Below are 25660 nucleotides of genomic sequence, written 5' to 3' on the forward strand. Positions count from 1 at the left end.
GTCTGACAAGGATGGCAGGGTCCAACCTGAGATTTGGTGCCAGAATCAGAACGGTTTTAGATCCACTCATGTCATCTTTATACAACCTAATTTATATGATATCCGTTACTTGCTTCTTGGTAACAGAGCTCTACTTAAGAAAATAAAACCAAAATATATAAAACTTTGCATTTTCAAACTAGATGAACTACTTAAGAGGCTAAGGGTCTCTGAAATTGTGAGATCAGAGCTCTTCGGAGGCTCTGTTGGGGTTTCCATCGACTTCTAAATAACACAGAATCCTTAGCTTCTGACAGGCGGTGATGTTCGTCAAGTTTCTGCATACTAAAATGGCAAGACAAAACATAGAAATCCTGCTCTCACGTGTTTCCCAATTCTCTTATATAACCAGATTAATATATATCCTCCTTATAATGTGCACTTGTGTGCCACTCAAAATATAACATGTACATGATTTAATTTACTTTGGATGTATTCGCCTCATATGTGCGTTAATGTATATATTAGTGTAACATGGATGTCTTGAAGTGGGGAGTATCATTGGCACATTGAGTACAGAATAATGGACTCTGGGGTAACCATGCACAAGCCAGGCAAGGAGGAGTCTTAACAAGGGTGTGTGAGGGATGGTTGGGGAAATAAGTACAAAGGAGAACGACCAAAGGCATGAATACTGTAAAATGAAGAAGTGGCTTTTGCCATTTTATAAAAAGAAGGGAATCTGATAGGAGCGGGTTGTGAAAATGATTACACAAAATATAGCATGGAGAGGAGACATTCTCATCTATTTTGATGGCTGGATTAATTTAGGAGAATTGTTCAAAGAATTGTTCATAGTGAGATTGGTAGTGCTTAAATGAGTGGTCATGGGATTACATGAAATTGCTGACTTGATGAGTCAATTAATATTTAATTACTTTCATTGCAGTATAGCTACAGAAGACAAATGTCTTGTTGATTTCAGTGGAGTACTTTCATATTCTTTTTAGGCTTATGCCTCTCTCAATGTACAGTATCTTGAATGTCAGTGAGCATATCAGTGGGTATGTTTTTCAAACTGGCATGCAGATGGTATGAATGTGAGCAAAGAGTGAGCATACAAAAATAGATGAATAACTCCTCCTGGTGTTCAAGTAAATTACACATTTCCATTGCTCAGAGCAATATTTGTGTACAGTAGCTATCTTCCCTAAGAGTTGGATTGATATTGAACTTCGTTGCATACCTTCTTATGAGGGGAAAATCTAAATACAGAAACGGGCCGATTGTAATGAAGGATCTATGGTTACATTGTCAGAGGCCTTCAGTGTGAAACCGGTGAGTGACTACAATGGTAACCATCCATTTAATCCTGGGATAGGGCAGGCAGCCATTTTCTTCTGTCTGTTCAGAGTAGTGGGGCTGTAGGGGCAGACACTCATTCATAGGCATGGCTGCTGGAGCTCAGGGCTCAGATTCCTCCCAAAATGTCCAATTCAATTTGAATGTGTGAGGGAGGTTGAGGTTTTTTTAAGGGTGTGCATAGAGCAATATAATTTGAATCTAATGATATTTATTAAAGTTTTTGTGGTGGGAAGATTGAGTTCTGCAGTGAAGTTTCTGTATACAGTGGGGAAAAAAAGTATTTAGTCAGCCACCAATTGTGCAAGTTCTCCCACTTAAAAAGATGAGAGAGGCCTGTAATTTTCATCATAGGTACACGTCAAACATGACAGACAAAATGAGGAAAAAAAATACAGAAAATCACATTGTAGGATTTTTTATGAATTTATTTGCAAATTATGGTGGAAAATAAGTATTTGGTCAATAACAAAAGTTTCTCAATACTTTGTTATATACCCTTTGTTGGCAATGACACAGGTCAAACGTTTTCTGTAAGTCTTCACAAGGTTTTCACACACTGTTGCTGGTATTTTGGCCCATTCCTCCATGCAGATCTCCTCTAGAGCAGTGATGTTTTGGGGCTGTCGCTGGGCAACACAGACTTTCAACTCCCTCCAAAGATGTTCTATGGGGTTGAGATCTGGAGACTGGCTAGGCCACTCCAGGACCTTGAAATGCTTCTTACAAAGCCACTCCTTCGTTGCCCGGGCGGTGTGTTTGGGATCATTGTCATGCTGAAAGACCCAGCCACGTTTCATCTTCAATGCCCTTGCTGATGGAAGGAGGTTTTCACTCAAAATCTCACGATACATGGCCCCATTCATTCTTTCCTTTACACGGATCAGTGGTCCTGGTCCCTTTGCAGAAAAACTGCCCCAAAGCATGATGTTTCCACCCTCATGCTTCACAGTAGGTATGGTGTTCTTTGGATGCAACTCAGCATTCTTTGTCCTCCAAACACGACGAGTTGAGTTTTTACCAAAAAGTTCTATTTTGGTTTCATCTGACCATATGACATTCTCCCAATCCTCTTCTGGATCATCCAAATGCACTATAGCAAACTTCAGACGGGCCTGGACATGCACTGGCTTAAGCACGTCTCGTACTGCAGGATTTGAGTCCCTGGCTGCGTAGTGTGTTACTGATGGTAGGCTTTGTTACTTTGGTCCCAGCTCTCTGCAGGTCATTCACTAGGTCCCCCCGTGTGGTTCTGGGATTTTTGCTCACCGTTCTTGTGATCATTTTGACCCCACGGGTTGAGATCTTGCGTGGAGCCCCAGATCGAGGGAGATTATCAGTGGTCTTGTATGTCTTCCATTTCCTAATAATTGCTCCCACAGTTGATTTCTTCAAACCAAGCTGCTTACCTATTGCAGATTCAGTCTTCCCAGCCTGGTGCAGGTCTACAATTTTGTTTCTGGTGTCCTTTGACAGCTCTTTGGTCTTGGCCATAGTGGAGTTTGGAGTGTGACTGTTTGAGGTTGTGGACAGGTGTCTTTTATACTGAGAACAAGTTCAAACCGGTGCCATTAATACAGGTAACGAGTGGAGGACAGAGGAACCTCTTAAAGAAGAAGTTACAGGTCTGTGAGAGCCAGAAATCTTGCTTGTTTGTACGTGACCAAATACTTATTTTCCACCATAATTTGCAAATAAATTCATAAAAAATCCTACAATGTAATTTTCTGGATTTTCTTTTCTCAATTTGTCTGTCATAGTTGACATGTACATATGATGAAAATTACAGGCCTCTCTCATCTTTTTAAGTGGGAGAACTTGCACAATTGGTGGCTGACTAAATACTTTTTTTCCCCACTGTATGTGCTGTGTGTGTGTCCTTTGTGTGAGTGTGTGTGTGTGTGTGTGTGTGTGTGTGTGTGTGTGCGTGTGTGTGTCTAGGCAGGGGATCAGGTAAGGGAACAAACGGACAGACAATTTGACAAAGAGAGAGACAGACAGACTCACTCATGTTCTCCTCTTCATCCACGTCCATGGTGAAGAGCTTCTGCTGGGCCCGGGGCTGCCGAGCTCCGGCTCCACCTGAGAACAACATGAGAGGAAAGGACGGTCAGTCAAACTCAACCTAGAAGTCTCCACCAAAACTAACACATGGGCCCATGTGCACACACAAACAAATAGAACTAGAATAGAGGGGACTAAATGTCGGGGAAATGTCAGGGTCTCTTCCCTACAGGCAGGGGCTGCTGAAAGTGTATAAACATCTAAATGTTCATATGTATACACACACACCCATACCCGGTGTGGTGAAAGGAAAATGACACAGCCAGGTTAAGCCTACGGTGAGTGTATAAATATTCAGAGGTGGAAACTGAACTGGGCGAGAGAGGAGAGAGAGGGGGCCCGGTGCTGACAGGCCATAATAGTCGGGAGCAGTCTATTGTGACTTTAATATCCATCCGATTAGACCTCATTTCCAGCTGCCTGCCGGGAGATATACAGCTATTGACATGGACAGGCCTTTTAGTCGGGCATGACACACACAGCCATTTATCCTCCAGCAGAAAATGCACTACAGTACACAGACAGTTGTACAGTACAGCAAAGCCAATGGATTTCTAGGTGAGCAGAATTGGGTTCATGCACTTGGTATTTGTGTGAGATGGTTATCTGCAGGTGAATGCAGCTTCTGGCCATCAGTCATCAAGGAAAGACCTGGAATCTATACAGAGATCTTTACTGAGATCATACTGAAATCTTTATGTCATTGATCAATAATATGAAGTAGAACTGGAGGGTGGCCTGTGAGCACTAAATATCTCAAGAGGAACATGATCAACTATTAGCAGCCATTATTTATTACTCTGGGAACATAAAAAAACGAAGAAAAACTATGTTTTCAGAACCTGTAAAAATTCATTGACGTAGCATTTGATATAAGGTTGTTACCAAATGTGCAGATTTATTTTAATATTCTACAAAGAAGTACAAATTCATTCTACTAAATATATTACCAAAATATTACCACAAAGTTTACATCAGTAAAATTCGGAAACAACCTTCAAATTCCAGTCTTAAATGATGTAGCGTTGATCATGTTCGTCATGAACATGGCCCAGATATGAACACCCAAGGGAGTGGGTAGTTTGTCTCTGGCCTAGAAAACAATGCTCTTTGCTAATAATCACATTCTCTTATGGGAATACATTTTTCTGTAACCTAATTTGTTTTCCCCAGTACAACATGTTTTCCCCAGTCCAATATGCTAGTTGTCATTCTTGAGGCAACTTTGTAACCTACGGGAGGAATTCTGTTGCCTATGTGTACCACACATTTATAACAGTTGTCCTTCCATGGAACCACTTGGACTAGAACTTCAACAACTAGAAAATATCATAGAACATTTGATATTATCCATTTAGCCAACTGAGTCAATGAGAATTTCTCTTTTAAAATACGGAGTGGCTGCGTATCTGACTTCTTCGGGATCGTTAGTCCGGCGGACTTCTGCGCTTGTGCGGTTGACGTTCTGCCCATGTGTATATTCTCTACTTTACGTTTAGAGAACAAGCTACTGAGGCGAATGGTGCTTGTTTAATAAAGTTAGATCAAAGCTAAATCAATGTCTGCAAGATCACATAATGATAGTATTACACATTACAGAACCGAATATAATAGCATAGTATAACGTTACTGTAAGACAAAAACACCACCGCATTTTTCTCTCATTTGGCCAAAACTCAACATCGCGCGTAACTAGGCAAAATACACAGGTAGTCTATGCTACAGTTTGTTAACGCCTGCTCTAAAATTCACTCACTGTACATCATTCAAAACAACACTGTAGGATACATTGAAACAACACTGTATAGCAAGAATATCACAATGCATATCCCCATGAAACTGATTGAGATCAAATGGTTGGTCTGCAGATGCTGCATGGATGTTTCACCGGAAAACTTGAAGGATTATCATTCACGATTGAATGAGGTGTGTTTTTGTCCTACAGTTATACTATGCTATTATATTCGGTGATCTTGCAGACATTGATTCAGCTTTGATCTAACTTTATTAAACAAGCACCAATTGCCTGACTAACCAGTTCTCTAAGCGTAAAGTATAAAATATACAAATAGGCAGAATGTCATCAGCACACGCACAGAAGCATGCACAGCAACAGGCCTTTAAAATAACTTCCTAGTAGTCAAGAGGTGAGTGGAACAGGAAACACTCATACAAGCCAGTCTAACAGCACAGCCACTCTGAAACTACAGACAAGAAAAGCTGAGAGACAAGAAAAGTGAAGCAGGAGTGCCGAAATCATGACGAACCCGAGGAGAGAGAGCGAGCTATGATGACGTATGATAGGGAGAAGATTGTGCTGATTCCAGCTTTCTGCCTTGGTCCCATGCACCATTCCTCACAGCCGACACTTTCTTAAGCTAAACTAAATGGCCTAATTAATCTTGGCTTATGGTGGGTGACAGCAAATATGCTAGCACAATTATGCCCCTATTAAAGATTCATATTCCACCCCATAATTGAAAATGAAAAGGGGGGGCGGGTGTGAGAGGAGGTTGGGAAGGGGTTAGTTGGGTGGGGGGGGATAATTTGTCTCAGGTAGCCAAGCCAAACTCCAGCCAGGTGTCCTTCCTTAGTCCAATGATCCCCCTTCCTCCCCGCACCTCCCCACCATGTATTCTATTCCAACCGAAGGCTTGAGCGCTAAATGCCTGTTTGGAGATTACAGGTTGTGAGATTCGCCAATTTAGGCTGGCTCGTGCGCCCGTCGCTTTTGATTTCTTGGCTCATGAAATCGGTAAGCAGCCATGAGATCGGATCCTGTGCAATCTACGGCCAGTGCATCTACAGCGTTCATAAAAACCTGTCTGGAAGAATGGGAGGATGAAATCCAGTTGTGAGTTAGGGCTGTGTGATCACCAAGGCAGAACCAGAAGCTTGTCTGGACAGTGGTCATTTAGACTAACTAACTAATAAGTCGCCTGTAGATGATCTGAGGGAAACGTCTGTTAGGACGTTAGTGGCACCTCTTTATGCCTCAGTAGCCAGCTGAAGGTTGCCAGGTCAGGATACCAGGGTGCTAACTGGTCAGCTCAGCCCTGGATAGAGCCAGTGTTGTGTTTGGCCTCTGTGTTTACCCACAGTCAATTCACAGAGGCTGCATTTACCCAGCTGCTTTTTTCGCTCCACACAGGTCAGTGGCTATAAAAGTCATTGAAATAGAGACGAGCATCCTGACCAGGTCTCAACTCCCATACCAGATTTAAAAAGTGACTGCCTTTAAAAACAAATCCCTTTGAAAACGGCCTATGTGGCATCAATATAAGTCAGAAACAGTTATTCTAGTGTCAAAATTGACTACAAAGTGTAAATAGGATATATTTGGTCATAAAGTCAGTCTTGTCTAAAACTGAGTTTGGAACATCCGTATGTCACAACGGGTAAATGATGGTTGGGTTTTAATTTTATGATGTCCAATTGCCCACTAACAATGGGTGAACAGCTGCGGTGATTGCGCTCTATCCAATAGCATAGACAGTGAGACAGACCTGCCCAGCAGCTCCGACTTTGTTTACATAAGACAACACGTCACACATTTTTTTACTTGAGAAATACTGCAACAAACACCTTAGTTAGATGTAAAATTGTGTGTCTCATTAGGGACAAACATCACTGACCAAATGCAGAATCAGTCAGGAAACACACCTCCAAGACTGAAATCTTGTTTTTCTAATTAGCAACAGAAATACACACATGACAATCGGTGTGTTCAGTGGCTCTTTAAAGAGAGATTCCTTCCAAAGTTCTACAATTCAATGGGATGTTCTTTAGCATTCAAATTAGTGTCAGCGATCATCCTGTCATATCAGTTTTCCACTCTGGCTATGGAAAATAAGGAAGGAGAGTCACTGACACAATAATTGACGACAACTATAACTATTGCCATAACAATTTTGGTAAAGAACAATGTTAACTTCAGTGAAATACCCCTCAGTCTCAATGGTAAAGATGCGCAGCTGACCAAGTAGATAATTATGCAGTCAGGTTCGAGTTCTTGCATTGCACTGTGCTCCTCTCTGTTTTAATCCTCATGCACAAACAATACTCAATCCCACAAGTTGTGAAAGTGGCTGGTTTCAGAAGTATTTCAGAGTGGATGGTTGGGCCAAGGGATGGAGAGAAAAGATGAGAAAGAAGATGAGAAAACTCAAATTCAATCTCGACAGCGTGAGGGACTGAGGGAAATAAGGTGTTTTGATTTGTCTTTCATCCCTGGCTTTCTCTACGGTGGAGTGATAGCACGCCGCTTCCGTGGAGGGAGCCCCGGCCGCCGGAACAGAAGAGAGGGTAAGGGGGGATGGAGAAGAGGATTGGGAGGGAGGGAAGAGAAATAGAAAATGCAATCCTATTCCCGGAAAAAGAGAATGATTATCTCTCCTAAAACAGCGAGCACAGGACTGGCCTGCCGTTGATAGACAGTGGGAGGCAAACAGTCCAGCCAAATGCTGATGGAGGTTGAGTGATGGGGGAATGAGAGGAGGAGTAACTTACAAGGAAGAGAGCATGAAGGCTGAGGTGCATGAAAATAAGTTAATTTCTGTCCGGTAAAACCAACTACCTTCATACCTTAAGGCAACAGGCAAAGAGGTCCAACAAGTCTGCAATTCACATCTACCATCCATAATGGAAAAAGCTCATGTATATATTTCTATGGTCATATTTCCAGGAGCAAAAAAGGTCTGCAACCTGTAACCACAAAGCAGAAAATTCTTTACAGCCTTACAGGAGCATTGGCAGTGGCATGCGTGTAAATGGTCCAATGAAAGGGTGATGTTTTTTGATTGATCCACTGACAAGGTGATGGCTTGTGATTGGTCTACTGACAATTTGATTGTTTGTTATTGGTCCTATGACAGGAAAGCTCAGGTCAGGGGCTCTCTCAGTGAAGCACCACATTGTAATTCACCCTAAATGGCCTGCTCTTTATTTTTGATTGAGCAACGAGGCACATAGCACTTAGCTAACGCCACCTTTTACCCGGATTCCATCACATCTCCCTCTAACTGTAATTTCCTGTAGGCTAAACCAAAACAACCTTTCTGAAGAAAAAACCCCCAGAAGAAACTAGCAGCATTCTGACAAATGTCTCCAAAAAGAAGCCATGCTTCAAGATCCTGCCCTGCCAAGGCTTTCTGTTGGAGGGGAGAGTTCTCTGAGGGCGGCAGGTGGCCTAGCGGTTAAGAGCATTGGGCCAGTAACTGAAAGGTTGCTTGTTCGAATCCCCGAGCCAACCAGGTGAAAAATCTGTTGATGTGCCCTAGAGCAAGGCACTTAACCCTAATTGCTCCTGTAAGTCGCTCTGTATAATAGCATCTGCTAAATTACTAAAATGTAAGTGTAACTTTCATGTTCGCTGCCTTTCAAAGCTGTTCCCAGGTGGCTCCACAGCACAGAAGGAATCCTCTACGACACACAGACAGAATTGCTGGCAGCTCTGTGTCTATCAAACACAGAAACAAATGCACAAATGCAAACAAACATGCACACAAATGAAAATATCTACTGCATACCTGACCAGGCTAACGGAACAGACTATTTCCGGACCATCGACAGACACACCAATACTGCTCCACACAAACGTACCACTACCACATGTGTAAACCACTGGAATACACTAGAGCACTATTCAATCCAAATCTCTATCCGTGAGTTTCCGGAATAAGGAACAACTTTCTTCCCACAATAAATACATCCAAATGTGTATTCTTACAGCAAAATAAAACATCTCAGGATAGAGGATTGGATTTTTAGAGCACCGCTCTAAAAAATGATTTCAGTATACAGTGAAGTGCTAAGAGCAGGAGAAGAGAGGGAGGGGGGTCTGCTTAGAAAATATGGAGGTGGAGAGGATGAGACCGTCTTTTATTGTGTTCTAGACTTTAATATTAGACAGTGGGCTGTACATCACCCGGGTGCTGATGTGGAGGACTTGGTGGATAGATGGGGGGAGAGCTAGAGAGAGACAGCAAGAGAGAGAGAGAGAGCGAGAGAGAGACAGAAAAGAGTATCAATATGAATTTTATATTTGATGGTTTTATGTGAGATTGCCTTTCAGAGGGCCGCTGGAGTAGCGGGTCAGGAGAGAGCAGGTTATAATGGGAGCGAAATATGGTGCAGGTACACACACGCACACACACACTCTCTCTCAAAACACTGTGCTTTCTCTTATTAACACCACACGCTCCCTCTCCCTCTCAGTTTCATAATGTTTTCTCATGTTCTAATTCTAACACACTCACACCCTCTCTCTCCCTCCCTCCTCTTGCCTTCAGGTGTAGCCATAAATCAGCCGAGCACGGGGATATGAAATCCCCCAGCCTGGCAGGCAGGGCCAGTAAATGGCTGCTCGCTACCTCCCCGAGTCCATCAAGGCAAGGACGAGTGACCGACCGCCCAGCACCTGCTGACACGCCGGGGACGATGACAGCCGCCACCCCCCTCCGCTTCCCTCCTGCCCCCTCACCTGTACCCAACCCTCACCTCCCCCTCATAACATCTCCTCACTTTTTATAGACAAGATTTTTCGCCCTCCCCCTTTCAGTCCCTCCCTATCCCCGTCCACCCCCGCACCCATATACTCATTATTTGGCTGTCAGGCCAGCGGACCATTTAAGCGGTGAAATATGAGGATAGGTAGTGCTGAGCTGCTGGCAGAATCCCTTGTAGCTAGCTGGGGGCTGAGCTGAGTGTTGATGCTCCGTCACCCTGGATGCTTCTGCAGCACAACTACAGCTTTCTTCCTGTGCACAGACTAGAGCTTATCCACTGGATTCAAAATATACAGCAGATGGTTCCCTACTGTAAAAAGCTCTCCAAGCTTGACAAAGCAGTGAAATGTTAGGGACATGTAAACAGACAACTTGACAAAGCAGTGAGAGACTAGGGACTGATGGGCCTTGATAGTGTTGCTCTGACACAGCCTTGGGAGGATGGGAAGTACACTTAATCTAGGAGTTAAGGTCCCCTCCCCTGGAGGTCACAGGCCAACAAGAGCCATTGGGAGTCATGATTGAATGAGCCAGCCTGGTAGAGTCAGTGAGGGGGAAAGGGGGAAAAAATGGAGTAAAAAGAGAGAGAGAGAGAATATGAAACAATCTGAGGAAGAGACGGTGAGAAAGAGAATAAAAAATAATATGAGGGCGAGAAAGAGAGAAAGGGGAAATAGAGAAAATGGTGAGAGCAGAGAGAGCAGAAGACAAGGGAGGCTGACAGAGCAAGAGGAAGAAATGAGAGTGAAAATGAGAAGAGAGAGAGAAAAAAGAAATAAAGCAGACTATGATGAATCGCTATAGGAAAGAGGGAATAGGGTAACGGGGTGGTCTGTCACCAACGCTCTCAGAGGGCCTAACACAGACAGATAGGTGCAGTGGTCAGTGCATCCATACCATTTCAATCCGATCCATACCATAACTCTCCAGCTCCTCTCCCCTAAATTATATTTGCGGTTTGAGCCTATCCCTTGCTCCTAATATCACCTTTATGGGTGGGGTATATTTGCTCTCCGCCCCAAATGGCACCATATTCCCTATATAGTGTACTACTTTTGACTAGGAACTTTAGGGCTCTGGTTAAAACTAGCACACTATATAGTGAATATGGTGCCATTTGGGACGTAGCCCTGATGTTTGGATGATAGTTACTACAACAGATGCAGGAGACACACATTGAGGGCTTCTAAAAAATAGTTATCTTTTCATATCATTATGGTTCAACGGTTGAACTGGACATTTAAGGGAATTTCGCAATTGAATTTACATTTTACAATTACACTTCGGGATTGACTGGGAAGGAAATTAATTTCACCCCAATTGTAAGGCTGCGTGCACATCCCAAACTGTCTACTCAGTCCTCACTATGGCACCTGGAGCACGTTAGAGCTGGAGTGGAGAGACCCTACAGTCTGGGTCAAAAGCTTGTTATGAGGAGTACTTGAAATTCAGTGTTCCTTTCTAAAACCACAGATAGAGAGAGACACAGACTGACAGAGAGAGTTAATATCCTAAAATGAACGAACCATTCAAATAAATTAATGAAACTGTTCCACACTTCTAAAATGCATCCTTACAAAAAGGGGCTTAGGTGGTGGGCGTGGCAGGAGTGCGCAGTCGGCCCTTAGGCGTGGCTGAATTTCAGCGAACATTTTAGAGGCATTTCTGCATTTTTAAGCCAATTTCCTGCAATTCGACAAATTTCTTTATGGAGCTGAGAGAAATGTTTGCAGTTTTAAAGCTAATTTCCAGCAATTCTACACATTTTGCCATGCAGTTGAGAGAAAATGTTGCAGTTTTAAAGTTATTTTCCTGCAATTCTATGCATTTTGGCATGGCTAATGCTGTGTTATTTTGCTCAAAATCTATACTCCTGGGAATTTTCAATTCTCCTGGAGAGTCAAGCTTTTATTTTGGTGATTGTCAGTTATCAAAGATTATATTATTTAAAAATATCCATGATCTTTTCTACATACGTTATATCTGTTTTTAGTTGTTTAAGTTTACACTGAAAGCCAGTGTCCCCCACCCCCAGGATAATTTTTATGTAGAAGGACTGTTCTGTAGAAGCTCAATTCTGGTGACTTTTTAAAAGGATATTCTACTCCAAAATGAATGAATATAGAATTATGCTGACTCCATCTAAAATATAATTTCCACCTCCAGAAATTAGCCCAATAACATATTGGTACAATTATTTGTTACAATTATTTTAACATATTGGACCATGCATATAGCCTATGCATGGTCCATATTATCAGGTATGAAATTAGCAATAAGCATTATCACCTGTAGCCCAACTGATTCAGCATAGTGGCTATAAATAAATAGGATGAAGCATGGGGTTGCCTATCTATATTTATGCTATTGAGCTAATCATTAGCTAGATCCCAAATGTGATCTTTTAACTATACTGAACCAAAATATAAACGCAACATGCATCAATTTCAACGATTTTACTGAGTTACAGTTCATATAAGGAAATCAGTCAATTGAAATAAATAAATTAGGCCCTAATCTATGGATTTCACATGACTGGGCAGGGGCGCAGCAATGGGTTGGCCTGGGAGGGCCACCCACTTCGGAGCTAGTTCCAACCACTTCGGAGCCAGGCCCAGCCAAACAGAATGAGTTTTTCCCCCAAAAAGGGCCCAGCGCCACAGCTAAATGACTGCAGCGGAAACACTGTTGAAACAGTTTTTTCATCCCGAAAATGTATTTCCATATTTTATTTTACTGTTTGGACATTTAGGCGGCACTGTTTGGACACTTAGGCGGCCCGCCCAACGATTTAAATGGCAGAAGAAAACCTGTTCTTCAAGTAATCACTGATTTGTATGTGATATTGGATAGGTACAGTGGGGGAAAAAAGTATTTAGTCAGCCACCAATTGTGCAAGTTCTCCCACTTAAAAAGATGAGAGAGGCCTGTAATTTTCATCATAGGTACACGTCAACTATGACAGACAAAATGAGAAAAGAAATCCAGAAAATCACATTGTAGGATTTTTTATGAATTTATTTGCAAATTATGGTGGAAAATAAGTATTTGGTCACCTACAAACAAGCAAGATTTCTGGCTCTCACAGACCTGTAACTTCCTCTTTAAGAGGCTCCTCTGTCCTCCACTCGTTACCTGTATTAATGGCACCTGTTTGAACTTGTTATCAGTCTAAAAGACACCTGTCCACAACCTCAAACAGTCACACTCCAAACTCCACTATGGCCAAGACCAAAGAGCTGTCAAAGGACACCAGAAACAAAATTGTAGACCTGCACCAGGCTGGGAAGACTGAATCTGCAATAGGTAAGCAGCTTGGTTTGAAGAAATCAACTGTGGGAGCAATTATTAGGAAATGGAAGACATACAAGACCACTGATAATCTCCCTCGATCTGGGGCTCCACGCAAGATCTCACCCCGTGGGGTCAAAATGATCACAAGAACGGTGAGCAAAAATCCTAGAACCACACAGGGGGACCTAGTGAATGACCTGCAGAGAGCTGGGACCAAAGTAACAAAGCCTACCATCAGTAACACACTACGCCGCCAGGGACTCAAATCCTGCAGTGCCAGACGTGTCCCCCTGCTTAAGCCAGCACATGTCCAGGCCCATCTGAAGTTTGCTAGAGTGCATTTGGATGATCCAGAAGAGGATTGGGAGAATGTCATATGGTCAGATGAAACCAAAATAGAACGTTTTGGTAAAAACTCAACTCGTCGTGTTTGGAGGACAAAGAATGCTGAGTTGCATCCAAAGAACACCATACCTACTGTGAAGCATGGGGGTGGAAACATCATGCTTTGGGGCTGTTATTCTGCAAAGGGACCAGGACGACTGATTCGTGTAAAGGAAAGAATGAATGGGGCCATGTATCGTGAGATTTTGAGTGAAAACCTCCTTCCATCAGCAAGGGCATTGAAGATGAAACGTGGCTGGGTCTTTCAGCATGACAATGATCCCAAACACACCGCCCGGGCAACGAAGGAGTGGCTTCGTAAGAAGCATTTCAAGATCCTGGAGTGGCCTAGCCAGTCTCCAGATCTCAACCCCATAGAACATCTTTGGAGGGAGTTGAAAGTCTGTGTTGCCCAGCGACAGCCCCAAAACATCACTGCTCTAGAGGAGATCTGCATGGAGGAATGGGCCAAAATACCAGCAACAGTGTGTGAAAACCTTGTGAAGACATACAGAAAACGTTTGACCTGTGTCATTTCCAACAAAGGGTATATAACAAAGTATTGAGAAACTTTTGTTATTGACCAAATACTTATTTTCCACCATAATTTGCAAATAAATTCGTTAAAAATCCTACAATGTGATTTTCTGGATTTTTTTTCCTCATTCTGTCTATCATAGTTGACGTGCACCTATGATGAAAATTACAGGCCTCTCTCATCTTTTTAAGTGGGAGAACTTGCACAATTGGTGGCTGACTAAATACTTTTTCCCCCACTGTATTAGGCAACGGCAATGTTTCTAGATTCTCTATAATTTATTTTCACCAATCAAACCATGGCAGATCTGTGATTACTTTGAGAAGGAAGGGAATTTTAAAACAAGAAGTGAACCAGAAAGGGCTTTTGTAATGTCCGAGCCCATCTTTGCTGTCCAGTTTCTCTCTCGGTCCAGTTTCCTGGTGGCGTTACCCAGGTAATGCACCATAATGGGGTACACATGTGGGGCCACCAGCGGCTTAATGGACTGGGGTCCTCGCGGACAGGGAGGCCTTTCTTTTTGCCTGATTGAAACTGATGGGCCGGGGTATGGGAGGAGAGGAGCGTAGCCGCCTAACATCGCCCCTGCCATGCCCCCTTCACACACACCGTACCTCCACGCAAATCTCTATCTCAGACTCCATTATTTCATTTGGTTTCTTTAATGACCAATAACTGGTTGGAATTAGCTTGCCAACACCAATTTCACTTCAGTATGAGCAGACTTCTCCATGTGTTTAGGAGGCCCTGTTACAAGCTGCAGGTGCCAGCTGGACATTTGGAACTGACTAAGTGTCCCATAGAGACAGAGCAGAAATGAATACCCTTCCTCATTCTCAGTGACGTAAGGATTTAAAAGCGAGGGTGAAAATTCAACACTGTAACTACATTTAGTTTCGCAACATTCTCATATGCAAGACAAGACAATAAGAGATTAACATAATTCAAACACATGATGCTCCCATGCAGAAGTAATAGTTGACGGCACAAAATAACAGTATTGCAAGATACCCCATATGATGCTTAGTAATCTGGCAAAACCAATATGGTTAAAATGTTGTCCGGTACCTCACTCAAGGGGGAGTAATGTAATATCCGTCACTTCCCCACATTGGTGGACTTTGTTTATCCCTAAAAGATTACACACCTGGGCTCTACGACACAGGCCAACAGAGCTAATATAGGCGATTCAATAAAAAAAATACTATTACTCTCCCTCTCTTTCTCCCTCCTCCCTCTCTCTTCAAGGGCGCTGGGTGGTTGCCGCCGTCCCTTTCGCCTTTTCAGAGGAACCTGTAAAATCTGTATGACAGCTATGATTTATGATATACGCACTGTGTGCCTGTGGGGGCAGGTGTGTGTGTGTGGCTAAGGTCTGATAGTTCTCCTTAGTTCTCCACGGACCATAGCCAGAGGTATCAGAGGTCACTGTTCAGTGACCCCAGTCACACACAGGAGAGAGAGAGAGGGTGTGTGTGCGCCTGTGTGCATGTGTGTGCCTAGGAGTGTGAGTTGGGCTGCGTGACATGATGCTAGAATAAAAACACCAGAAACTGGTCACAAAAAAGTTTACAACAAAGATGAACTAAGGCATGCGCTGACAGCTGGTTAGAGGCAACGGGTCAGCTGCTGTGTGCATATGAGAGTGTGCATGAGAGTGTGTATGAATGTGTGTATGGCCTCATTCTCTCACATCGTATTTTGAAGTGCTGCGGGCTGAGCTGCTGGTATCAGCATAGCCCTGCCTCTCTCTCTCCAACTATCTATTTCCATTGCTCTCCCTCTTTGCCTCTCTCCCCCTCTCTCTTCCCATTTTCCTCGCCTCAATGCCCCTGCTGCTCGCAATGTGCACTGTACTTCATATTCAAGGCCGGGTCAGGCACTCCAACAGCCTCACGTGTGTGTGTGTAAATCATGTGGATGGGAATCCTTGCATTTGAGTGTGTACACATGCACTTTCTATTTGTGCAGATGTACATGTGTGTGGAACGGAGAGTGTGTGTGTGAGAGAGGGGGTAGAGAAGTTGAATTTCACACCTCCTGCCTCCGTTATCACCAGGTTATGAGTTAATGTTGACGGACAGTTGGGAGCAGAGAGGGTCTGACTCTGAAAGGTCAGACAGATAAGGCTTGTCTTGACAGTAGAGAGGGAACAGGAGAGAGGGAACAGTAGAGTCTGCAGTACGGTAAGGACAGGTGTGGGAGTGATGGGTGCAGGGTTAGCGAGGGAGGGAGAGGGAGAAAAATGAATCGGAGGGAACAGAGAGAGACAGACAAAGAGTTGAGATGGAACAAGTGAGGGGGAAAGAGAGATGGGAGCAAGGTAGAGAGGGGAGAGGGAGGGAGGAAAGGAAGACAACCAGACAAGTTAAGAGTAGAGTTTCAGCTTCCCCTTGTACTTAAGCGCTGCATATATGAATGAATGCAACACATTAGCCATAGCTTCATTAGCCCTGGCAGCCATACATTGCTTGTAAAATGAGTAATTGTACCATCCACACACATTAGCGACCATGCTAGCTAGGGCTGGGAATTGCCAGGGACCTCAAAATACGTATATTTATTGCGATTCTCGTGATTCTATATGTACAGTTGAAGTCAGAAGTTTACATACACCTTCGCCAAATACATTTAAACTCAGTTTTTCAAAATTCCTGACATTTAAACTTAGTTAGATATTACTTGTTAGATATTACTGCACTGTCGAAGCTAGAAGCACAAGCATTTCGCTACACCCGCAATAACATCTGCTAAACACGTGTATGTGACAAATACAATTTGATTTGATTTGAACTCAGTTTTTCACAATTCCTGACATTTACTCCTAGTAAAAATTCCCTGTCTTAGGTCAGTTAGGAGCACCACTTTATTTTAAGAATGTGAAATGTCAGAATAATCGTAGAGAGAATTATTTATTTAAGCTTTTAATTATTTCATCACATTCCCAGTGGGTCAGATGTTTACATACACTCAATTAGTATTTGCTAGCATTGCCTTTAAATTGTTTAACTTGGGTCAAACATTTCGGGTAGCCTTCCACAAGCTTCCCAAAATAAGTTGGGTGATTTTTGGCCCATTCCTCCTGACAGACCTGGTGTAACTGAGTCAGGTTGTAGGCCTCCTTGCTTGCACACACTTTTTCAGTTCTGTCTACAAATGTTCTATAGGATTGAGGTCAGGGTTTTGTGATGGCCACTCCAATACCTTGACTTTGTTGTCCTTAAGCCATTTTGCCACAACTTTGGAAGTATGCTTGGGGTCATTGTCCATTTGGAAGACCCATTTGCGACCAAGCTTTAACTTCCTGACTGATGTCTTGAGATGTTGCTTCAATATATCCACATAATTTTCCTTCCTCATGATGCCATCTATTTTGTGAAGTGCACCAGTCCCTCCTGCAGCAAAGCACCCCCACAGCATGATGCTGCCACCCCTGTGCTTCATGGTTGGGATGATGTTCTTTGGCTTGCAAGATACCCCATTTTTCCTCCAAACATAACGATGGTCATTATGGCCAAACAGTTCTATTTCTGTTTCATCAGACAAGAGGACATTTCTCCAAAAAGTACGATCTTTGTCCCCATGTGCAGTTGCAAACTGTAGTCTGGCTTTTTTATGGCGGTTTTGGAGCAGTGGCTTCTTCCTTGCTGAGCGGCCTTTCAGGTTATGTCGATATAGGACTCGTTTTACTGTGGATATAGATACTTTTGTACCTGTTTCCTCCAGCATCTTCACAAGGTTCTTTGCTGTTGTTCTGGGATTGATTTGCACTTTTCGCACCAAAATATGTTCATCTCTAGGAGAGAGAACGCGTTTTGCTTCCTGAGCGGTATGACAGCTGCGTGGTCCCATGGTGTTTATACTTGCGTACTATTGTTTGTACAGATGAATGTGGTACTTTCAGGCATTTGGAAATTGCTCCCAAGGATTAACCAGACTTGTGGAGGTCTTGGCTGATTTGTTGGAAAAATTACTTGTGTCATGCACAAAGTAGATGACCTAACCGACTTGCTAAAACTATAGTTTGTTAACAAGAAATTTGTGGAGTGGTTGAAAAACAAGTTTTAATGACTCCAACCTAAGTGTATGTAAACCTCCGACTTCAACTGTATAGCGATTCAATACTGTGATTTTATTGCGATTCCATGGTCCAAACATATTGCTCACCATATGTCTGCTGCAGAGGGACAAGAGAGTGCCATGAGACATAAAAGTGCTGAAAACAAATTGGCTACCTATTTAAAAAGAAGATGGAGAACAATCTATGAAGGAAAAATATGCAGGTACAGCCAACTAGCGCAAAAATAATATTGCGATATTGTTAAAACAATACGATATACAGTCAAAAATAATATCCTGATATGTAACTGTATAGATTTTTTCCCCCATCACTAATGCTAGCCCACGTCCGTGGGAAATGAGGCATACTGTAGGTAGCGGCGTTGAGACCTCAGGGCCGTCCAACCCTCCTCAGAGTCACAGAAACAGCGTCCTCCCTGGCTGAACACACGTTAGCACCGTTCCGCCAAAACGGCTTCCCCCTCAATCACTCGCTGACAGCCATTAGTCGAATGCTAATCGAGACTAATTACACACTGTTCACTCCTAGACGGCGTGACCCAGCTAATTTCTTATTATGACAGAGTGTTTGCATTGTGTGGGTCCCAGCGATGAGATTACGCTAACAAGAGAAGACAGTCGTCGACTTGGTGTCTTAATCAAGTGCTTTGGCGTTCGGTTTTGAGTAATAAATGTAACAACGTCTCTTTTCTGACTGTTGTTGTTGGATGCTGTTTGATGTTGTCTGCCAAGGCTAGAGCAGACTTTTCCTGCGGCAGCCAATTTGTTGCCGCTTTGTGGGGTGAATGTATTGAGGTAGTGGCTGTCATTTGTGATTTCCAGACAGAAAACGGCACACTTTCCTGAATGCTTTTTTAATTCGCTGTCATTGAGAGCAGTGCCTTGGAAATCTGCAACCCTGTTAATCTAAAATGGAAGCCCTTTAAATCTATAATGCGTTTGCGTCCTTCAATTTGAAGACTCTACTCAGATCTTTTAAAAAAATCTTAATACCCTTTCTAAAGCATTGGAGGTCTCTGATAGCTAACCTCTTTATAATTTGCTGTTGGAGTGGGTGAGGTGCTGTATAAGAACTCTTACAGAAAAAGGCTGAATAGTTTCTGACTAACAGAACTGAATGAAACAGCCTGTCCTCCTAAGCAATGGATCCACAGAGTGGAGACACGGCATATCTCCCTCCCACTCCATCTCCAAAAACTCATTTTGGAGATTCTGCAGGCTCTGCACAAAACACTTGGTCCCATTTTCCATATTTCATACACGGACCATTGGAGAGGCACTGCCTTATGAATGTCCTCCTCGCCACAATGTATTGTGGGGGCAATACATTAAAGCTTCCTCTGTTGGAAAATTAGCTGTTGTGTACAGTGTTCCTAGACTCAATTGAAAGTAGCCATGCGACTATGTGGTTTGCAATGGATGATGCCATAGTATATGGTCAATGACATTGGAGCACACCGATTAGCCAAAAATATGAGCAAAAGGCACTGTTGATTGTGAACTTTGAACACTGTTGACTTGTGAACTTTGCTTATGTTTGGGAAATGTGAACGAAGCTCCCAGAAGAGTGCAAACACCCGACTGTTGCCTGAACTCCATTGCTGTAAAACTCTGCTAGGCTAACTGGCTCGGTAGCTGGTCTGACAGAGTTAGCATTAGCCACTAACTGACAGGCTAGCTGGTCTGACAGACAGAAAGACTGGGAACAGCCCGGCCACGCCATCAGTTAGTGTTAGCGTAGCGTAGCTGCTGATCACCAGGGAGGCTAACACAATGGCCTAACACACTCTGTGGACTCATCATGGCTTCCACTCACTGAGGGAATTATTGCCAGCTGTGATGGGGTTAGCAGAATAGCATTACCTAAATGACACCCTTAAGCCTTCTCCTCTCCAGGTTAGTGCAATGTGGCGCTGTCATTTCCGGAGCGATAACGAGGAAGAGATGAGATGGACACCGGCGACGCTGACAGACAAAAGTCTGTCTTAAGTTTTGGTTGTTTACGACTAGCACGGCTAAAACGCAACTTCAGCAGTGGCAGGTTTACTCGGATGAAGGGGCTCGGGTTTGACGATTCGCGGGGGGTGGGAGATATATCAAAGCAAATAGCTGACACATCACTAATACCGCCACTGAGAGGGAGCATCTAAAAAATTACTACTTCCCCGGCCTGTTGGGCTAATCCCTAGAGCAGGGGAGAAACTCAGGGAGGAGAAGCTTAGAGTCCCAGAGGAGCCAAGTCAGTCTACTTCACTTACAGACACAGAGATGTCTCTCACACACACAGAGGTCTAGCTTACGCCCAGAGACAGAGGAGACTGCCTTATTCACAAAGAGAGGGTTCTGTATCACTCACAGAGAGATAGGCCGTCTCACCCACAGAGAGAGAGCTCAGTCTCACACACAAAGACAGCTCTGTCTCATTCACACAGAAATAGGTATTTCTTACTCACAGAGAGATAGGTCTGTCTAATTACAGAGAGGTCTGTCTCACTCACAGCGATAGAAGCCGGTCTAACTCACAGAGACGGGTACGTCTTTCTCACAGAAAAGCCTCTCACTAACAGAGAGAGATGTCTGTCTCACTCAAAGATAAGTAGGTTTCACTCAGAGAGTGTTGGGATTAGTTACTTGAAATGAAAAAAAATCTCGAAATCGCACCGTTTGTTCGACTGTCGGAGGGAGCAAGGTGAGGCGCGCCCGCTCTAACAAAGATAGTAAGTAGCCTAACTCAGGTTTGATCACTAGTTTCTTCTTTAATCTGTGGCACTGCTTTCCTGTGCTAGTCTACAAGTGGTGTGCTATATATGGGCTGCTTAATTAGCCATATACAGTGCATTCAGAAAGTATTCATACCCCTTGACTTATTCCACATTTTGTTGTCTTACAGCCTGAATTCAAAATGGATTAGATTTTTTTTAAATCTCACCCATCTACACACAATACCCCATAATGACAACGTGAAAACATGTTTTTAGGAATTTTAGCAAATTTATTGAAAATGAAATACAGAAATATCTCATTTAGATAAGTATTCACTCTGAGTCAATAATTTGTAGAAGCACCTTTGGCAGCGATTACAGCTGTGAGTCTTTCTGGGTAAGTCTCTAACATGCTGACCACATGTAAATGTACACATACATGTTATTCAATAATTTTATCCAAACTCTTTGCGTGCGTCAACGAGCGTCTGTGTAGCCAGGCTCTAAAATATAATTTGGTTATATTTTTCACGCACTGCAATCCCGCCTCTCCCATCTCCTCATTGGTTTTTAGGAGCATATACCCATGTGGGTGACTGAAAGATGAACTGAGGTCCACACTACCATATAACTTCCGAAGAAGAAGAAGAAGAAGAAGAAGAAGAAGAAGAAGAAGAAGAAGAAGAAGAAGAAGAAGAAGAAGAAGAAGAAGAAGAAGAAGAAGAAGAAGAAGAAGAAGAAGAAGAAGAAGAAGAAGAAGAAGAAGAAGAAGAAGAAGAAGAAGAAGAAGAAGAAGAAGAAGAAGAAGAAGAAGAAGAAGAAGAAGAAGAAGAAGAAGAAGAAGAAGAAGAAATTACTAGAAACTAACTAGGTTTACCCTTTTATCTGTGGATTAATTGTTGGAGTAGAGAACACAAAATTGTGTGACTCAAAATGGGTCAAAATTCTACAAAGATCCAGAAAAAAAGGACTAATGTTTATATCCCAGGACAAATTAGCTAGGAACAGCAAGCTAGCTAGCTAAATGTCCATGAATGTTTCATGTGTTTTGACCTGTCCCCAAAGTAATATAGTTGGTTCAGAGTTTGTTTTGATATTTCAACCTTCGTGTCCTGATCACGTCTGGTGTGGATGGACAAAATCAACATGCACGCGGACGCACGCATGTGCCTGGTCTAGTCAGCATGTAAGAGCTTTGCACACCTGGATTGTGCAACATTAGCCCATTATTATTTTCTGTCATATTGGTGGTTGATCATTGCTAGACAATAATTTTCAGGTCTTGCCATAGATTTTCAAGTAGATTTAAGTCAAAACTGTAACTCTGCAACATTCACTGTCTTCTTGGTAACCAACTCCAGTGTAGATTTGGTCTTGCGTTTTAGGGTATTGTCCTTCTGAAAGGTGAATTCATCTCCCAGTGTCTGGTGGAAAGCAGACTGAACCAGGTTTTCCTCTAGGATTTTGCCTGTGCTTAGCTCCATTCCGTTTATTTCTTTATCCTGAAAAACTCCCCAGTCCTTAACAATTACAATCATACCCATAACATGATGCAGCCACCACTATGCTTGAAAATAGGGAGTGTGGAACTCAGTAATGTGTTGTATTGGATTTGCCCCAAACATAATGCCTTGTATTCAGGACATGAAGTTAATTTCTTTGCCACATTTTTTGCAGTTTTACTTTATTGCCTTATTGCAAACAGGATGCATATTTTGGAATACTTTTATTGTGTACAGGCTTCCTTCTTTTCACTCTGTCAATCTTGTCCCTGACATCCTTGGAGAGCTCTTTGGTCTTGGCCATGGTGGAGAGTTTGGAATCTGATTGATTGATTGCTTCTGTGGACAGGTGTCTTTTATACAGCTAACAAACTGAGATTAGGAGCACTCCCTTTAAGAGTGTGCTCCTAATCTCAGCTCGTTACCTGTATAAAAGACACCTGGGAGCCAGAAATCTTTCTGATTGAGAGGGGGTCAAATACTTATTTCCCTCATTAAAATGCAAATCAATTTATAACATTTTGACATGCGTTTTTCTGGATTTTTTGTTGTTGTTATTTTGTCTCTCACTGTTCAAATAAATCTACCATTAAAATTATAGACTGATCATGTCTTTGTCAGTGGGCAAACGTACAAAATAGGCAGGGGATCAAATACTTTTCCCCCTCACTGTAGGTTAGTATTGTGGAGTAACTACAATGTTGTTGATCCATCCTCAGTTTTCTCCTATCATGGCCATTCAACTCTGTAACTGTTTTAAAGTCACCTTAGGCCTCATGGTGAAATTCATGAGTGGTTTCCTTCCTCTCTGGCAACTGAGTTAGGAAGGACGCCTGTATCTTTGTAGTGACTGGGTGTATTGATACACAATCTAAAGTGTAATTAATAACGTCACCATGCTCAGTGGGATATTCGATGTCTGCTTTTTAAAAATGTGTATTTTTATTTTTACCCATCTACCAATAGGTGCCCTTCTTTGCGAGGCATTGGAAAATCTCCCTGGTCTTTGTGGTTGAATCTGTGTTTGAAATTTACTGCTCAACTGAGGGACCTGACAGATAATTGTATGTGTGGGGTACAGAGATCAGGTCAAATATATAATATAATATTCAAATATCATGATAAACACTATTATTGTACACAGAGTCCATGCAACTTATTATGTGACTTGTTAAGCACATGTTTACTCCTGAACTTATTTAGGCTTGCAATAAGAAAGGGGTTGAATACTTATTGGCTCAATACATTCCAGCTTTTTATTTTTTATGAATTTGTAAAAACATAATTCCACTATGACATTATGAGGTATTGTGTGTAGGCCAGTAACAAAAAATATAAATGTAATCCATTTTAAATTCAGGCTGTAACACAACAAAATTTGGAAATAGTCAGGGGGTGTGAATACTTTCTGAAGGCACTGTATACCGTAAGCCAAACATCTGTACAGATTTCCTATATTTTCATTCAAAATCTTTCTCTCGAGCCACCAGTTCTGGTTATAGACCGTACGTACACAGACCCATAGAGATGTATAGAGGGCACACTTGACACTAGATGGGAAAGCCCTCTATGGGCTTTGCTTTCACAGAAGTGATCAATGGCAAAGATCAGAGGTGCGCCCTCTATACATTTCTATGGACAGCATATGACATTTCTCCAAACAGCCTTTCTCCGCTCGCTCGAGAACTAAATGTGGAAACAAGTCGAGATCAGATCATGGAAACACGCACCCGGTAGAGATATGATTCTGAAAGTAATGCACGCTTTGTTTGACAAAATAACTGTAATAATATTACCCAATTTGAAAAAGTAACGCGTTACTTTACTCCGTTACTCATAAAAGTAATCGGATTACGTAACGGGTTACTTTTGTAACGCGTTATCCCCAACACTGCTAACCGATAAGTCCCTCTCACTCAAAATTCACAGAGAAGTCAGTCTCACTCATAGAGATGTCTGAGAACCAGTTATCACACACTTAACAGCAACAAGCACTGTAAACAATGAAGCCTAAACCTTAAATATCTCTTTCACACAGTCACACTCACAACACTGAGACATTCACAGAGAAGCAAACCACACACACTGCCAAAAGAAAAAGAAAAGCAATACTCCGTCCTACACTGACTTGGGTTCAATTTCTACATCTCGAGCTCAATATTTACAGCATACTCCCTCAGACAGACACTTGTCATTGTTTAATGAACAGGTTGCGTATTTCAACTGCATTACTTCCCTATATTAAATCATTGTAGTGTAACCACTGCTAGACCAAGAGAAACTACTACAGAATCGTTCAAAGTAATTTAAAAGGTAATCGTGCAATACACACTGACAAACGTACACACACGCGCGCATCACACAAACTACAAATAGAAGTTGGATACCTTGGCGCTCGCTGCGTTTCTTGCGCCTCCTCTTGAACCTCCTGCGGATGAGGCAGTAGTAGGAGCCCAGGCTCTGGGGCCCAGTGCTGAACAGGGCCATACTGTCCTGTCCTCCACTGGCTAACACACTCCTCTCCTGTACCGTTCTGTCCTCCACTGGCTACCACACTGCTCTCCTGTCCTGTCCTGGAAACACTCACTACTGGCCCTCAAGATTCTAGCCATGTGGTGGAACACTGACTACCCTCACCCTCCCTCTCTCGGTCTCTCTTTTTTTCTTTCTTGGTTTCTGTCTCCCTCCACCTAGTTGGAGGGGAGCAGATAGCGAGCGTGTGGAGGGAAGTGGATATTCTCAAAGGAGAGGACTGGTGCTGTTTCTCAGAGAGTTGTAGAATATCTCATAGAGTTGGTCCTATATTTCTCTCTCTTTCTTTTCCACGCTCTCTCTCCAGGCAGAAGAGGCAGCTTGCCCCCGCCAGCTCAGTGCTTCTATAGCGTCTCACTGACACGTCACACTGTCCCTCAACCTATCACAGGCTGCCTCTGGCTCATCGCCTGGCCTCTACCTGTTCACACACACACACTCATACATCAGCCAAAACACATGCGCACTAACACACATACTGTATGTGCATAGACACACACACACACACACACACACACACACACACACACACACTAACTAACACACCATATACTAAGCCGAATAGACTTGCATGCACACCAGCATGCACACACATGGACAACATGCATGCTTATAATGTAGGCTACACACACAGTCACACACTCAAATAAACACAGTCACACTACTGTAAACACACTCATAAACTACTGTAACTACAAGTGCTCACATTTCTCAAAA

The 25660-nt window shown here is 42.8% G+C and overlaps 1 protein-coding gene across 2 annotated transcripts in view; it reads right to left on the reverse strand.

Annotated features, from left to right (window-relative positions):
• Positions 1-25660, reverse strand: part of adarb1b (adenosine deaminase RNA specific B1b) — a 164590-nt gene that overhangs the window by 17391 nt on the left and 121539 nt on the right. For both annotated transcript variants that reach the window (XM_084162081.1, XM_084162082.1), the window contains one exon: positions 3349-3423. In XM_084162081.1, the coding sequence (XP_084018207.1) occupies positions 3349-3376 (28 nt within the window). In that variant the 5' untranslated portion in view covers positions 3377-3423. The remainder of the gene's footprint in view (positions 1-3348; positions 3424-25660) is intronic.

Source organism: Coregonus lavaretus (assembly GCF_964263955.1).
Source record: "Coregonus lavaretus genome assembly, chromosome: 5".
NCBI lineage: Eukaryota > Metazoa > Chordata > Actinopteri > Salmoniformes > Salmonidae > Coregonus > Coregonus lavaretus.